At 39.6% G+C, this 18423-nt stretch overlaps 1 protein-coding gene across 1 annotated transcript; it reads left to right on the top strand.

Moving 5' to 3' along the window:
- The first annotated feature begins 1030 nt into the window (after window positions 1–1030).
- On the top strand, window positions 1031–17682 carry kics2 (KICSTOR subunit 2). The gene is made up of 3 exons (XM_065265616.2): window positions 1031–1725; window positions 3420–3708; window positions 16213–17682. The coding sequence occupies exons 1-3, from the start codon at window positions 1497–1499 to the stop codon at window positions 17030–17032; spliced, it is 1338 nt and encodes a 445-aa protein (XP_065121688.1). The 5' UTR covers window positions 1031–1496; the 3' UTR covers window positions 17033–17682.
- Window positions 17683–18423: the final 741 nt, after the last annotated feature.

The raw sequence follows: 18423 nt of genomic DNA, 5'->3' as shown, positions 1-18423 counted from the left end.
ATGTTTTTAACAATTTAACAAATCATTATCCTAAGTCATTGTTAAAGCAGAGTCCCCTACAGTAAGTATATCATTTAAAAGCAGATGCTTACCTGTTATAAAAGGAATGAAGCTTACAGTATAAAGTTTACATGTTATAAAAGAAATAAAGTACAATAAGAACACATAAAACTTCCATTTTCACACAAAGACTGACGATTCAAGGCTTTTAGAGGTGAAACTAATCAGGAGGCAGCTTCAAATTAACTGACTAAATTTTAAATAAAAAAGTTTGGCTTTTACCTAATCGTAATTTTGTCACAAACAAGATTAAAGAGATGACCTTTAAACTTATTCATAGAATATACCCTGTTAAATGTTTTCTTGTCAGATTTAAGAGGGATATAGATGCCAATTATAGCCTTTGCAATTCTTCTAAAGAGACAGCCATTCATTTTTTTGTATTGCAATGTAGTTGCCGTTTTTTGGCACCATATACTTGCCTTTATTGTTAAAAAAATTGACAAATTTTTTTTTACTTTGGAAACATGTATTATTAGGTCTATTTGTAAATCAGAAGGGCAAACAAATTCACACATACATGATTAATATTAAATTTAATATACATAAATGTAAATTATCTGGCTGAAAACCATGCTTTACAGTATTTAAAGAAGAAATAATACACTATGTTGATCTAATATTACCCTAAAAAAAAAAAAAACAGAAAGCCTGTCAGATTCTAAAGGCATGTAATTATTTCCATATTTTGATATAATATTGTTTTCCCCCCTAAAAACAATGTCTTTATTTTATTTTAAATGATCTAATTTTGTGTTATTTTTGTTTATTTTTCAGACAGTTTATATTTGGATACCCTGCTGTAACATTTATATTTCTGTCAATTTTTCAATAAAGAAGAAAAATAGCCCTAAAATATGGAGTATATGCATTTTATATACCTTTATAATTTTAAAATAAATTTTATTAGAAATAATTTTAAATAAAACATTTTTTTTACAACTTTATTTTTACACTTTGGGTTATTGTCATTATATATCAGTGTCACTGGGTAATTTGGTTATAATTTTATAATTTCAAGTTTGAGCAACCATAGTAAAAGAAATATGAAAATGTCTCCTTATTACTAAGGTTCAAAATAAAACATTATGTGAAAACTGCATATGCAAATAAAACAATAAATGCGTATTAGAGAAATACTTGTGAATTCGCGTTTTTACTAGACAGAATATGTCCCTTTTGACTTGCCGTAGTATTTACATGGAGCTAAATTCATGGTCGCACTGTGTGCTAAACATGTACATTTTACATTTACCTCTCCGAATCTTTTAAATTTGTTTATTTAACCTTTTTTTGTCCAGTAGACTATAAACCGACCCGAACATCCACAAACCGTATTTAAAGTAAACTAAATACAGATATCGCATGAATGTGCAGCAGCTGTCAGCGAATCTCAAGTCTGTCCGAAACGGATCCCATGATCTTTTTTTATAATCATGTCTGATGAAGAACTCCGGCCAGTTCCGAAAGAACGAGCCGTCCTGGAGAGTTTCTTCACCCAGCTCGGCACGTTCTGGTTCGACAGGGCGAAAGATTATGTGGAGAAAGAAAAGGACGCCAGTAAGAGCGCAGGGGCCATCTGGGCGTCATTACTGTCTGCTCTCGCCCATCTGGCAGCTGCTGAGAAAGCTTACCACAACATGACTTTCCTCGGCCAGAAACTAGGTATGACGGATGCATTTTTAACGTTGTACGTATATAAGAAAGTACTGTTGCGGTACAATAATGGTACTTCACAAGTGTAGCTATGGTACATGCATATACAGAGGCGTCAGTTTGTGTTGAAAAGTGGTGGGGACAAAAGATCAGATGAAAAAACATTACAGCAGAATGTTTTAAAAAATGTTGAATAACGGCGCATCAAATATGTGTAGGCCGTCAACAACACAAAAATACTCGGCATAAAACCCTCAACAATGTCGACTGCACATGTAACAGTCCCTGCAACACCAGCTCAACCGAACAGTGCCAAAGCACCATACTGTTGAAAACAGCAACACGTTAAGTCAATGATTACAATGAAATTCATAAAAGAAAACACAATATAAGCACACAACACAACATATGTGACCCTGGACCACAAAACCAGTCGTACACTGCAAAAAATAACTTTCAAGAAAAATGTTCTTATTGTCTTGTTTTCAGTAAAAATATCTAAAAAAAAATTTTAATTAAGTTGCTTTTTCTTGATGAGCAAAATTACCTAAGAAAATGAGTCTAGTTTTTAGACCAAAAATAACAAATTTAAGTGATTTTGTGCCTAAAACAAGCAAAAAAAATCTGCCAATGGTGAGAGCAAAAAAATCTTGAACATTTTTCTTAAACACTAAATTCAAGAAAATTTCATGAAAAAAATGCTTACCCCATGCAGATTTTTCTGCTTGCTTTATGCACAAAATCACTTTAATTTGATATTTTTGGTCTAAAAACTAGATTTTTTCTCATCAAGAAAAATCATCTTAATTTAAGAATTTTAGGATATTTTTACTGAAAACAAGACAAAATACTAAGAATTTCTGCCAATGGGGTGAGAAATTTTTGCTTAAATTAAGTATTTAAGAAAAAAGAAATCTTATTTTTTTATTACCCCATTGGTAGATATTTTTGCTTGTTTTAATCAAAAATTTACTTAAATTGTATATTTTTTTGTCTAAAAACTAGACTTATTTTCTTAGGTCATTTTGCTCTTCAAGAAAAAGCATCTTGATTTAAGAATTTTTAGATATTTCTACTGAAAACAAGACAAAAGTACTTAGTAAGAAAGTCATTTTTGCAGTGTAAGTTGCACAGGTATTTCAAATGCTTTCAAAAAGTGGTGGGGACAAAATCAGCCATTTAAAAAAGTGGTGGGGACATGTCCCCAGCGTCCCCAGTGTAAATGACACCTATGTATCCAAACATGGTGATATCATAAAATATTGTTTTCCTGACATTGGGTTTCCCTTGTGTATACTTTTACGCATTTGTCAGTCAGACCGTCCAATTCAAAGTGACTTACAGTGCATTCAAGCTATTTAGTTTTTAACATGTTTTCCCTGGGAATCGAATCCCTGACCTTTATGTTGCTAGCGCAATACCAATTGAGCTAGGAACAGATAGACTTATACATTTTCAGTAATTCACTGAATTGAACTGTCTCAAACTAGACATAAACTCAGCTGCTGCTGCATAGAGTTGTATTTTGCACAGCAGATGGCGCCACGTGGCCAAAACATAATGCATTTCTGTCCGTTTATTCTACTAGCTTACATGCTGAATTGAACGGTAGTAAAGGCCCATTGCAAAGTAAGTATTGGTTTTTGTATTGGTTAACTGATTTGCTATTACTAATGCTTATCCATCTTTGGTGCAACATGCAGGTGGCCAGTCATTCTTCAGCCGAAAGGATTCCTTCAGATCTATTTACACATCTTTACACAATGAACTAAAGAAGGTGGTCTCCATGGGTCGCCACACATCCGGGGGCTCCACTCTTAACCTGGAGGATCTGCTTTCGCATTTGTCTGAGCAGCTCTGTCATTTTGCACAGGCCAGAATGGAAATCGCTGACTTCTACGAGAAGTTGCATTCGCTGGGCAGCCAGAAGACGGTCAACTCCGAGGAGCTTGTGAGCACCCTGGAGACAATTTTGAAGAAGTACAGTTCCAGGTAGACTGTCATTTACTGTTCAGAGTTACAATGTATTTGGTCTATATCATATTCACCTTATTCCGCCACGCCCCTTTTTAATTCTTCGCTCTTCAGCATTTTGTCAACCGACTTCCGCTGCTAACATGGCACAGTGCATTTGGTGGTTAGTTCGGTGGTTAGAAGATTGTTTGTAGTTCACTATTACTTTAGCGACATGACAAATATCGCAACTGCTGTAAATGTTTTAAATTAGGAGCACGGTTAAAACTTCATATGACGCTCGGATAGTTTTATAATGTCCTGTCAATCGTCTCGTGGTTAGACGATATGAAGCGGCCGCGGCAAGTAACCCATGGGACCAGGGGCGGAGTGGGACCCAAAAATCTACCGGGAAATTTCATAGACCACCAGCCCTCCATGGTCAAAAAAAAAAAAAAATAAGCAAATGCTGAAATCTAAAATTACAATAAAATGACTGCACAACAACATGAAATACCAAGTGTAATAACTATTATTTAAAAGATCTTAAAGTCAACAACAGATCCCTAGTTTTAGGTAAGATTAAGCTTAATATGGTTTCAAAGCAGTTGCTTATAAAATTATTAAGCCTGTTTGGAGAGAGATGTTTTATGTGACAAAATGTCAGTCATCGTGTGATAACGAAAATATAACGCAACTTGCGTGTTCTGAGCAGGTGTTGTCAGTTAACAGGCTGTAAACTGTTGGCTAAGTTACAGACACTCGTGAAAAACTGATGCTGATTATCTGGGAAACATTCTCTAACAGCAGTCAAGTTGTCATTGTTTGTGTCAAAGTTGTGCATTTGTTGTAACATTAAAACAGGAGATCAGACTTAGGCTACTCTGTGCTGCTCAAAGTGATGCTCGGAGCTCCATTCCTCGATGGATGTGCGAGGCTATGCTTTTTTTATTGGTTGTTGCGTTAAATCTTACCCAGATACAACAGTGCTATTTTCTGATTGGCTATTGTGAAGCCTCTTTCTTTTCTTTTTTAAGATTGACTGACAGAACTCCAGGGGAGACGGGCTTGATAGAGAGAGCGGTGCGGCCAGATACATTTTGAGCGCTGAAGCATATTAAATATATGATAAATAGTTTTTAGTGTGGCCGGAGTGCACGACTAAAGACTGAAAGCACGGCTATTATCAGACCGGCCCTCGCGGCCTTAAAACACTACCGGCCCACCGGGAAAAGTCCCGACTCTCCCGATTGCCACTCAAATAGTTCAAATCATTCAAAATAGTTGCATTTTATTAACCAACGTTACTGATCTTAAGTTTATTCGTACAACGGACATCACAAATTTAACGTTAGGCGAACGAGCACACAATTAAGATAGCTTACCTGAAACTGACCACCTTTTCAACACCCGGCATGGTTTAAAGTTACCGGAACATCGTAGTCGAACCATTACTCGGGATAAGGGTGTTCCTCGGTCGGCTTCCCGTCCATTATGATTGGTTAGAAACAAACATAAAGGCGCTTGAGTGAGCTTTTTAAGTTTAACGCGTCGCCTTCAGCCACTGCCTCAGCTGCTCATCATCTATGCGGCCGGAAGTACGTTGACAAAATGAGCGCAATGGCGCCGCCCTTGTTGTCGTGAAAAATAAGGTGAATACCAACATAAATAAACATCTTGTTTGGTCATAAGCAGATGAAGCAATGTAATATACTTTTATAAGAATCGTGATACTTATGCTCATTAAGTCTGCATTTATTGGATCAAAAAGCCTTCAGAAATCATTCTAATATTGATGATTTCTGAAGGATTTTTGATCAAATAAATGCAGGCTTGATGAGCATAAGAGACTTCTTAAAACATTAAAATAGTAATGTGTCCAAAATTTTGGGGGGTACAGTAATTCTGTATGATAACAAAAAAAAACTGTCTAGCAGAATGTAGAAGAGCATCACATCTTAAACTATATGATAACTAGAGTTTTTTTAATGAAATAGTGCTATCTTGCATTAAGATATTTGATTAAGGGCGCACTCACATTATCCAAACCAAACCATGCCCCAGCGCGATTGTCACCCCTCCCTACTCCCCCAGGTGCACGCACTCACACTGTACTTCTGCTGCGTTCCAGGCAGGTTTTTAAACCCGTAAGTTACGACTTCAAAACCACGACTCACGACCCTATGCGTTCCAGGCAGCCTGTAACCCGTGTTTTTACAACCTTCTAACGGTGAAAGTGCACTGGAACGGCAGTCAAACCCGTGACTTCCCACCCGTGAACTCGTACTAGATCGATGTACTCCCAGTTCAGAGTCGTGAGTCGTAGTTTTGAAGTCGTGAGTTACGGGTTACAGGTTGCCTGGAACGCAGCATTCTTATCGATACGAGTCCGGGCGCGCTTTCGTCATTAAGATGCGATTGTTTTGAAAAAGCAGGAAGTAAAGCTCTCTCTTATCATTACGGTGGGTTCCATTGTTAAGTCTGTGTTTTTTATTCGGAGTTGTTTGGTGCGCGATTACAGACAGCCCTCTCACATGTCATCATATTGCTTCGTTGATCTGTCACGTGTGCAGCTCGGACATTCACGTAACCCTGCTGCGCGCATCAAAAGGTTTTTACGGAGGCAGATGAAGGTGAGTGGTCGCGCAACTGACGTCTTCACCTTTTGAATCGCGCTCAGGCGCGATTGCGCTCACACCACAGCCTTCCGCGCCGGAGCCCAAGTGAACCGCGCTCCGGCCCACCTCTGCAACCCGGCCGCGGCGCGATTAATCAATCCGCGCCCGGGCACGGATCAGAGCGATCACACTAGTCAATCAAACCAGGCTTTGGGGGTCAAACGCCCCCGAGCGCGGTTTGGTTTGGATAGTGTGAGGGCGCACTCACATTATCCAAACCAAGCCCCAGCGCGATTGTCACCCCTCCCTACTCCCCCAGATGCACGCACTCACACTGTACTTGTATCGATCCGAGTCCGGGCGCGCTTTCGTCATTGTTGATGCAGCCATTTTGCGTAATTGATAACCGGTAATTTATTAAACAATACGGAGGAAAAATACACATGTACCACTCTGCTCTCTGCTAGAACCGGAACTATATTTATTTGCATATTTCCTTATATGGAAGACAGGTTATATACACGTGACATGAACACTATGAGGGCACATATATTATAAACGTTAACACCCCCACTTGCTCTCATAATGTACAATATTGTATATCACAACAACAATATACCGGTAACACATGAACAATCTTGTGTTTCTCTTTCATTGCATTTACATGCCAAACATGAAACTCTTGAACTTTTCTAATTTAAATTTTGTCACTGGTTTAGTCAGAACATCAGCCACCATTTCTCCTGTGGGGCAATACTCAATTGTCACTTTGCCATCACTGAGTGCTGATCGGATGAAATGATATCTTATATCAACATGTTTACATCTTTGACGACATACAGGGTTCTTTGACAGAGCAATTGCACCTTGGTTATCCTCAAAAATGTGTACTGGCTCATACATACAGTCATTTTCCAAGTCATTCAACAACTGTACAAGATACATGCTTTCCTGTGTGGTTGCAGCCAGAGCCATATACTCTGCTTCACATGTCGATAAAGCGACTGTTGACTGTTTCTTTGACTTCCAGGAAATCAAAGGACCATTTGGAGTCAGACTAAAACAGTATCCTGTGGTACTCCTCCTGTCATTTAGATCTGATGCCCAATCAGCATCACTATATCCTACAAGTTTAAGTTTTTCTTCACTTTTCCTGTAACATAGTTCATGATCAATTGTACTTTTTAAGTACCTCATCACATGCTTAACAGAAGACCAGTGTTGTTCCTTTGGATCAGAGAGATACTGAGACAGTTTGCTAACAATCCAGCTTAAATCAGGTCTTGTACATGTCATTAGATAGATCAAACTACCAACTGCCTCACGGTACCTTTTTGAATCAACAGGATCACCATCATTGTTGTAGTCAAGCTTTTGCTCACATGGTGTTAATCTGGGTTTGCAATCTGACATATTGAATCTCTCTAGTATCTTTAAAATGTACTTCTTCTGATTCACTTTTATGACTCCTTCATTTTGATGAAAATCAATTCCTAGGAAATGTTTGAGTTTTCCCAGATCTTTCATTTTAAATTTTGCTGTCAGCATCTTTTTCACCCAATTCAGTAAATCATTGTTACTTGCAGCAATAATCAGATCATCAACCCAGATTATTACAATCACTCTCTCTTTATCATTTTGTTTACTGTACACGCAGTGATCAGCTGAATTCTGCACAAAGTCATTCTCAATCAGACAGTCATGTAGCATTTTGTTCCAGTTCCTTCCGGACTGTTTTAAACCATACAATGACTTGTTCAATTTACAGACTAGTTTTTCACCTATGTCTGACTCAATTTCAAACCCTTCTGGCTGTTCCAAATAGATCTCAAAATCAATTGGCGCATGCAAATATGCAGTCTTTACATCCATCTGGTGGAGGTCTAGATCGTATTGCGCTGCCATTTGCATCAATGCTCGTACCGAAGTGATATTTGCAGTTGGGGAAAAAGTCTCCTTGTAATCTACACCCATCACTTGACTGTAGCCTTTAGCTACATATCTGGCTTTGTATGTCTCAGTCTCATCTGTATTGCTTTTGATGGAATATACCCATCTACCCCCCACTGCATGTTTACCTTCTGGAAGTGGAGTAAGTGTAAATGTGTCGTTTTCTTTAAGGGAGTCCATTTCCTCTCTCATGGCCTTAGCCCACTTTTGTGACTTACTTGAACTCACTGCTTCTTTGTACGTTTGTGGCACATCACACATTCTGTAACAATAGTCAACATTGGTCAGAATCTGATCATCACATTCAGCATCAGAAACATAATCCATTAGATACTGGGGAGCTCTCCTGTTTCTCTTAGGGTAACGTGTGTTTTCACTTCTCTCCGTCTCATTACCCTGATCTTTGGTCTCAACTTGAGGTTCAGTCTCTTTTGGGGTGTACTCAGTCACCTTCTCCTTTGGCTGGGAGGATACATATCTTTCCCTATGGAAATCCTCATCTGATATGGAGATATCAGTTTGCGTTTGGTGTTCAGTAATACTCTTTGTCACAAATTTCACAAGCCTGTCTTTGCGGACTTTTCCGGTTTCTGGATAAAAGACGAGATATGCAGGGCTGTTTTTATCATACCCTACAAAGACTCCTTTTTCACATCGTGCATCCAGTTTCTTTTTGTCTTGCTTGTACGCATAACATGCTGAACCAAACACCTTCATTTTCGAAAGATCAGGTTTTCGTCCCGTTAGAGCATGGTATGGGGTTTGCTGTATCCGGTCATTATAGCACCTGTTGCGAATTACTGCAGCAGTCATTACAGCATAGGTCCACAACATCTTGGGTAGTTTGCTCTCGAGAAGCAAACATCTTGCCATCTCAAACAGCGTTCTCCAATTCCTCTCAGCGGTCCCATTTTGATGGGGTGAATAGGGTGCCGAGGTCTCATGTCGGATGCAGTTCTTGCTCAATAGTGACTGAAACTCTTTTGCCATGAACTCTGTGCCATTATCTGATCTCACACACTTTATAGTCCCATAAGGGGCTACATCGGCTAAGAACTTCTCAGTAGCTTTCACGGTATCACTCTTAGCCTTTAAAAAATACACAAATACTGCACCCGAGTAATCATCAGTAAATGCTAGAGCATATTTGAAACCATCTTTAGCTTCTGGGTCAATAGGACCAGCAAGATCTGTGTGCACGAGTTCAAGAGCAGCTTTGGCCCGTGTATCAGGCTTCCTATTTCTAAACTGTACAAATTTACCCTGTGTGCAGATTTCACAGTTTAGCTTAGATTTATCAATCTTTCCCTTAATTTTCATTCCCTCAACAACATCCTGCAATTTAGAGACATCATCATAGTTGCAGTGTCCAAGGATTTCATGCCAAGTTTGAATGTCATAACAACCGTTACAACTGTCATTGTCCGTGTTAACAGTGTTCAAATAGTACAGTCTATTGTACTCTTGTATGTGAAACTTCGTACCGTTGCTGTGAATAAGTTCGTCGTGTCCTTGTTGAAAGTTGATCGAAGCTCCGTTTGTCGTTGCTGCTTTAACAGAAAAGATGTCCTGGGGGTACGATGGAATGTACAACGCGCTTTTCAGTGTCGCATTCACCTGTCGTCCCTCGCTGTTGATCAGACACACTTCCGCGTCACCTCTCTTTAACGCCACTCCGCTCGCTCTGGTCCCGTCAGCCAACTCAATGTAGTGTTTCTCCGGCTGGAATTTGTCGTCAAACTTTTTGAATTTCCCGATGTCTGTAATAATGTGCGATGTCGCACCAGTGTCAACCATAAGTCCTTTCTGTTGCACATTGTAGAAATGACACTCACTCGCTTTGAAAACAAATGTGTGTGCGTCGATGTCTTCATTATCAATGGCTTGTTTTACATTGTCCCTTTTACGTCTGCAATTTTTATCTCTGTGCGTTGAGCTTTTACAATAACTACACCAGAGTCTTTTGCGATTTGGGGTCAGGCAAGCACGAGCCTTATGTCCCTTTCGTCCGCAGTTATAGCACGTAATGTCCGAGTCTGCGAGTTGTTCTCTCCCCCTCCATTCCGGTGCTGAAGTACTCGCTTTCATCACGTTATCATCACTCGCGCTGGTGTGAAACTTTTCTGTGCTTTCAAAACTTCTCAACTTAGTCTTGAAATCTGAAAACGTCAAGGTTTCATCACTTTGTGTGACATGAACGGCGAACGGTTTAAATGAGTCCGGCAAACCTTTTAAAACCATCGCAATTAACAGTCCATCACTGAGACTCTCTTCGGCATTTCTCAGTGCCGTGATTGCATTTTCTGCTCGTATAATATAATCCGTGACGCTCTCATTTGCCTCTTTCTGCAGCGACGTTAACTCCGTATACAGGCTGATTATTCGTGGTTTACTTTTACCAGCATAATAACTTCTCAAAATTTGTAGAGCTTTCCTACCGTCGTCCGCTGCATCTCTCATTACAAGAGACAAACTTTTATCATCCAGATACTGAATTAGCTCAGCATATGCTTCCTCGTTCTTTTCAATCACTTCTTCATCTTCATCACCACGTGCGGGAGGCTCGGATAAAATCGTGTCCTTTAGGCCTTGCAAACGCAGATGACCTAGAAATTTCGTCTCCCAAAGTTCATAGCTCTTTTCATCTCCATCAAAAACTAATCTACTCCATCGGTTACCTGCATCTTTCCTGGGCCCATAACCTGTTGATGCAGCCATTTTGCGTAATTGATAACCGGTAATTTATTAAACAATACGGAGGAAAAATACACATGTACCACTCTGCTCTCTGCTAGAACCGGAACTATATTTATTTGCATATTTCCTTATATGGAAGACAGGTTATATACACGTGACATGAACACTATGAGGGCACATATATTATAAACGTTAACAGTCATTAAGATGCGATTGTTTTGAAAAAAGCAGGAAGTAAAGCTCTCTCTTAACACTGGAACCCACCGTAATGATAAGTCTGTGTTTTTTATTCGGAGTCATTTGGTGCGCGATTACAGACAGCCCTCTCACATGTCATCATATTGCTTAGTTCATCTGTCACGTGCGCAGCTCGGACATCCACGTAACCCCGCGGTGTGCATCAAAAGGTTTTAACGGAGGCAGATGAAGGTGAGTGGTCGCGCAACTGACGTCTTCACCTTTTGAATCGCGCTCAGGCGCGAATGCGCTCACACCACAGCCTTTCGCGCCTGAGCCCAAGTGAACCGCGCTCCGGCCCACCTCTGCAACCTGGCCGCGGCGCGAATAACCAATCCGCGCTCATGCGCGGAACAGAGCGATCACACTAGTCAAACAAACCAGGCTTTGGGGGTCAAACGCGCCCGAGCACGGTTTGGTTTGGATAGTGTGAGTGGGCCCTAACTGGCTAGCTAGCTAGTTAGCTACTATATAAACACATTTTGGTATTTGCTAGTTAAACTATAATAACATAGATCAAATATATTTATTCAGTATATTTATCATCTAAACTTACTTGACTTGATGAAGTCCTTGTGCTCAAATGCAAGTGTGGCTTCTGTGGTATTCAAGGTCTGGAAAATGCAGGGTCCCCCTTCAGTTATATATGGAGGATTTTTTATTTCAGGGGGGACCTTGGCTGAATCCGAAACCGCATACTGGCGTACTATATAGTAAGCAAAAAGCAGTAGGCGAACGAATAGTATGTCCGAAACCTCAGTATACGTAAAAGGGTAGGCGAGAATTAGCGGGATTTTGGACTATTTCTCGCGAGATTCAGATGCACGTGTACTTAAGTATCGTCCGAAACTGCCTACTTACTGAAAATGTAGCAGGGGAAACAGCACGTGAACAGAGTAGTACGTCCGAATCCTCAGTATCCATAAAATCAGTAGGCGAGAAATCCCCGGATGCCCTACTGAGTCTGCCCAGATTCTGAAGCGTGCATGGATGGACACTTCTATCCCAGGTTTCCCATGATGCCACAGGAAAGCAAAGCAATCGACCGAAGACCAGCCAATCGGGTGATTTCGATACATTACACAGGACTCCTCAGCACCCTGACAGACCCAGGATATACCACAAAGTGCTCAGCTGATTCATCAAAATAAAGCTGTAGAATTGTCACAGCTGTGTTGAGATGACAGTAAATATGTGATGGTTTGCTAGAAAAATACATTTGAATAAAGTTTTGTTTCATATGGAATTAACTTCAATACGTTTTCATTTATTGTGATGGTTTTATTCATTCATTTTTATTTATGTTTCCTGTTGTTTTAAGTAAATACAAAAGATTGCTTCACTAAAATGTCTAGTTTGTATTCAAGCACAGCCTTCATGTGACAATAGATATTAAATTACAATTTGCTTGTTTTACTTATTTTTGTCCCCTACAAAATTATGTAATATAACTGTAACACTGACAGAGACCGTAGTAGAGTTGTAAGGTTACTGATGCAATCAGATGTTAGTGCACCTGTCCCTCATACAGACGCATACGTTTTCATGTCTGTTATTAGGTTTGTTCGAGTTTATGCACCGCTGTAAGAACCAACAGGTGGATGACATCAAAGTACAAAAATCACACGGAGAACTCTGATTTCGCGTTGCTCTCGCGGTATTGTGATGTCAATCTCCTGTCGATTCTTGTCGTTCCGCATGAATTCGAACAAGTCTACTACGTCATATGTCGCATGATAACATCAACATGGCGGATGCTGTCCATACTTAACATGAACGTACGTACTGTCTTAGAGCACGTTAAGTAGGTACCCAGTGAAATTCAGTACCTACACAGTAAGTATGCGATTTCGGATTCAGCCTGTGTGTGTGTGTGTGGGGGGGTAATTTTTAGAATACTTTTTTAATTATTTCACCTAAATGTTTTCAGTCAGTGTATTTGTCTTTACAATGGTAAAATGTAGTTGCATATTAGCTTACACACATCACAAGGAAGTTTAAACAAATTTATATAATTTACGGGAATACATGCAAAGATGGACATTTTGACATTATTTTGTGTGCAGGGGGTGTGGCTTTAATGGCCCTTTAGCGATCAGTGTGCATGTGACTGGGAGAAATGGTAGAAATTCAACTGAATTTTTTTTTTAAATGTTATTGTTTTAAACGAAATTATGCTGCAAGATTTTTTTTAACCACAGTTTAGTTTTCTGTTATTGGCAACTCTGCACATTTTTTTAACTACCAGTTTATTCCCATTAATTCCTATAAATTCCCAGTTTATTCCCATGGAAAGTCTTGAAAATTCCTGGAATTTTGCAACCACCCATCAATGCCATTGTAGAAATACCTTATTTGCTTTGTCACTTTACCCTACAATTTTGGCAGATGTTTTAATCCAAGGAGACGTACAGTGCATTACAAGTTACACATTTTATATCATTATGTGTGTTCACTGGGTTCGAACCCATGACATTTTGTGCTGCTAACGTAATGCTTTACTTCTAAATTATACAATAGGAGCATGTTGGAGACTCATTTGAGTGTCATTTTAAACATGATGATCAAATGTGGTATATTCTTTAGGTGGTATACGATGACCTAAAATACAGAGCAGTCTCACTTGTGCTAAACATTTCACAAGCTCTCAGGTTCAAGGAGAAGACCTGTAGCAAAAGAAATTTGTGATTTAAGCTAATGACATTTGAAGCTCAGAGCTCTCTAACTGGATGCTCAAGGTAAATTTTGCACTTTGCTAAAAGAGGAAGAGAGTTGGAAAGAAAAAAGCCAAGTGTCAAGTCATTTCTGGAGTAGGGGGGAAGTGTTATCTAATCCAGAGGTCCCCAACCACCGGGTCGCGACCCAGTACTGGGTCGTGGACAAATTGCCACCCGCTTGCGACCCGCAAGAACGTCCCGGAAAAATGTGTATAATTTTGTACTGTAAGAGCCGACTTCAAATAACATCAATCATTTCCACTTTTGAACAGAGCCGCGCTCTCTCTCTTTTTCTCCGCCTCTCTCTCTCTACCAGCGCATCAGCGATCACATTGCTGTCATTAGAGTTTGAGCATACAGTACTTTTAAAACACAATCGATTAAAGAATTGCGGAGGTATGACTTTATGAATCATTTGCAAATGTACGTCGCAATGATATACATATGCGTAGACGTTCAAATGTGTGACAGCCCAAATGACTGAAAAGTAATTATTTTATTCTTCTTTAAAACAACTTCAGAATTATCCATCGATCGTAGCACCATGATCAAAATAAACTATTAGGCTAATAATATTTTAACAGCTACACTTTTAACGTAAATGTGAAAGGAACCTAAACTTGTCAATCATCATTAATCATGGTAAACGTGAGTCTCCGTGCCTCTGCGCCCATGCAGCCGCAATTCTTTTGGCATCTCTCCTCCTTCACTGCATTTTTCTTCTCTTCTGTTACTTGGAATTGGGTCTCGAGCCCGACCAAGATTCGAGCTGCCTTCGAGAACAGCAGTTCGTTTAGGTTCCATTAATTATTAAGAGTAAATGGGCAGGCAAACTAGTAAAAACAATGAAAGTAAAAAACAATCCGCCAAAATATGGTTTTACACGTCTGTAGAAAATATACTATAGCCTAAATAAAGCAATTATTAATTTTCCTAATGCATGGTTGTTATCTTTACCTCTGTTTAAAACGTAAATTTCGAAAAGGAGGATTTTCAGCACGTTTGAACAGCAACTCAGCGACCCCCCCCCCCCCCAATCTCACCCCCCGGTCCGCGAAATTTTTTTAAAGCTGAAACCGGTCCGTGGTGAAAAAAAGGTTGGGGACCCCTGATCTAATCAATTAATCTGACCTCTCTTAGTCAAGTTACACTGGCTCCCTATAGCAGCTCGCATAAAATTTTAAAGCTCTGCTCTTGGCCTTTAAGACCACCGCTGGGTCAGCACCCCCTTACCTTCGCTTGCTTATACAGCCTTACGTACTCTCTCGATCCCTGCACTTGTCTTGTGGTACCATCTCAAAAAGGGAAAAAAACGTTATCGGGTACCTTCTCTGGAGCTGTTCCACAACTGTAGAATGATCTGCCGGTCGCGACACGATCTGCTGACTCTGTAGATGTCTTTAAGAATCGGCTGAAACCCATCTCTTCCCCCATTACCTTACTTCCTAATGTAAGACTTACTATCTCTTTTCCTTTTTTCTTGATCTCTATCTATACATTCTTACAAAAAACTCCATGGCTATGTATACTGTTTTAGACTTGATGAGACTATTTCCAGTACACTTATGTATTGTGTTGCTATAACTGCTTCTATTGTTTACCTCATTTGTAAGTCGATATGGACAAAAGCGTCTGCTAAATGAATAAATGTAAATGCCAAATGCCTGGATTTAGAGATAAAGCGTGACCTTGGACCATCAGCAGATGTTATTTGATTCTATGGTACATGTAAATGCAACCCAGTCTGTGAAAACCTAGCTAAATGATTTATGTGCCGATATAACATTTATTTCAGGTCGCATTTCTATTGCTCTTATCATTTTCTCTGTCTGGCTGCCTGCTAAGATATGTAATTAATGATCGGTCAAGGGTGAAGAATTTTCCTCACTGCTGCTGAATGCTGGAGATGTAATGAGCTCCATGCGCCCCTGCAGTACGCTATTCATGACTTTCTCCAGTGTTAATGAGCAAAGCAAACAAGCTGCTGTGGCTTCTATTTCTCCCAAAACACAGCATGCACAGACTGCAGGATTACAGAGATGTCGACCATCACCATCTAATATTGATATCAGAGTTCTGGTTTTATCTTCTGGTGGCGTATAAAGCTGTTATATCATCATTCAGTGTGTACCGGTGGTTCCTGTATCTATCAATGTTGATAAAGCATTGCATTAAGGTCATGGGTTTCAATTCCGGGGCACAAATACTGATAAAATGCATACCAGGCATGCAGTGTAAGTTGCTTTGGATAAAAGCTTCTGAAATGCACAAACGTAAATGTGTGGTACCTGACAGCCAATTCTGTCTTTCATTCAATGCTGCAGGTTTCACCATCCCATCCTGAGTCGTCTGGAGAGCAGCTTCCAGGTGGAAGTTAATGTTCTGACACAGCTGTTGCAGTGCCAGGCGCAGATCTCAGAGTGGCATTTCCTCCCATCCCTGCTGAACCTACACGGTGCCCAGTCCAAACTTCAGACCTGGGGTCAGGTGTTTGACCGGCAACGCGAGACCAGGAAACACCTGTTTGGAGGGCAATCCCAGAAGGCCGTGCAGCCCCCACATCTCTATTTCTGGCTGCAGCGTCTGCAAGCGACACTCCTGGCCAAGTTCAGCTTCTACTTCCACGAGGCGCTGAGCCGGCAGACGTCGCAGTCTGAAATAAAAACCCTGACAGCACGCACCTGCCCCGATCACTTTGGCAAGATCTCGGCCTTTATCCGCAAACATGACGCTTTTAACGTCTCTTTGATCTTTGATAACCGTGGATCAGAGAGCTTTCAGGGACATGGCTACCATCATCCACATTCATATCGTGAAGCACCTAAAGGCGTGGATCAGTTTCCAGCCGTGGTGTCACTTCCTGGTGGAGAAAGGCCGGTCACGCACTGGCCTAACGTTATCATGATCATGACAGACCGCTCTACGGATCTCAACGCTCTGGATAAGGTGGTGCACTTCTATGACGACAAAGTCCAGAGCACCTACTTCCTAACCAGACCTGAACCTCACTTTACTATAGTGGTGATCTTTGATGGAAAGAAATCTGAGAGAGACACGCACATTGTGGCATTCCTGCAAGAACTAACAGGGTCACTAAGGAACACCAAACCCTTTACTACACTTAAACCAGGCTCCAAAGGCTAAAGTTTATACAGTACCTACAGCTTACCGTTTTAAAACACAAAACTCACCTGTTTAATTGAATATAATTTCCTCACTCTTTGTGGACATTAAATGTTGTTGAGCATTTATTATGGTTGCTATTTTACTCAATGTGCTGCTGGAACTGTTCATGTGATTCATGTTATCTTTTTATCTCCCTAGAGCAGAGGTGTCAAACTCAGTTCCTGGAGGGCCGGTGTCCTGCAGAGTTTAGCTCCAACCAGCCCAAACACACCTGTCTTGAACTTCCTAGTAATCCTGAAAACCTTGATTAGCTGCATCAGATGTGTTTGATTAGGGCTGGAAATAAACTCTGCAGAGACACCAGCCCTCCAAAAATTGAGTTTGACACCCCTGCCCTAGAGTGAATATAAGAGGTCCAAAAGTTTCACAAGACAAACCATTTTCAGACCAAAGACAATATATCTGTTAACAGGCAATAATGTTTGCCTTGTTTTTAATTTGCTTTATGCTGATCATTTAAATAATTTTTTTCTTTCTGTAAGTTGTGCTTTGCCGAATGTGAAAGGGACCCATTAACAAGAAATATGATTTTGATGTACAGCATATTTTAATAACTTAAATTTTATCAATTTGACAGTTTTTTCCAACCACTGTGAAGATAAATCGCTTGCTGAAATAAAGTTTTCAATTAAGTATTATACTATTAACGCATTGTGTTGAAATTATTGTTATAGACAAAAATAGCTTTTTCCACATGATACAAAATGTCACAAAGGGTGCTGATAATTTATGTTTTTTCATTATATATTTTATTTATATATTTTTTTAATTTAATATAATCATTTAATTTAATTTCATAAACATATAGTATATTAAATTAGTTTTTAATTTTTATACATGATCTGGAATATTATGAGCATAGTGAACTCATTATTTGTACAACAACACTTTATTTGTACAAGCAAGTGGTGGGGGCAAGGGTGTTGATATTTTTTGAAAATAGACATTGATTATACAGTACATAAATTAACTAACTTAATTTCCCCAGAGGGGATTTAGTACACTCTTAAAATGTCTGCTTTTTTATCCCATTCTGGGTAAATTTTGGACAGAACACACCGCTTGGTTAAAATTTACCTTCTGGGTTGTTATAACCTATAAAATAACAACAACCAAGAGTCATTTTTAACCCAGCATGTGTTCTGTCCAAAATGTACCTAATATTGGTAAACAAAATAACTCAGCCATTTTTAGAGTGTACTTATCCATTCATCCATAATAACCAAAATCTAAAAGTCTGAAACTATATTGAAAAATATCTGGAAAATTATGAACAAATCATAAATGTAAAAACTACTTGTATAGGGAAACCTTCACCTCCACAATATTAGCCATAAAGTACATGATGG

Source organism: Paramisgurnus dabryanus, chromosome 1, assembly GCF_030506205.2.
Source record: "Paramisgurnus dabryanus chromosome 1, PD_genome_1.1, whole genome shotgun sequence".
NCBI classification, from domain to species: Eukaryota; Metazoa; Chordata; class Actinopteri; order Cypriniformes; family Cobitidae; genus Paramisgurnus; species Paramisgurnus dabryanus.
The sequence above is the reverse complement of the archived record's forward strand: the minus strand, read 5'-3'. Positions and strand labels throughout refer to the sequence as shown.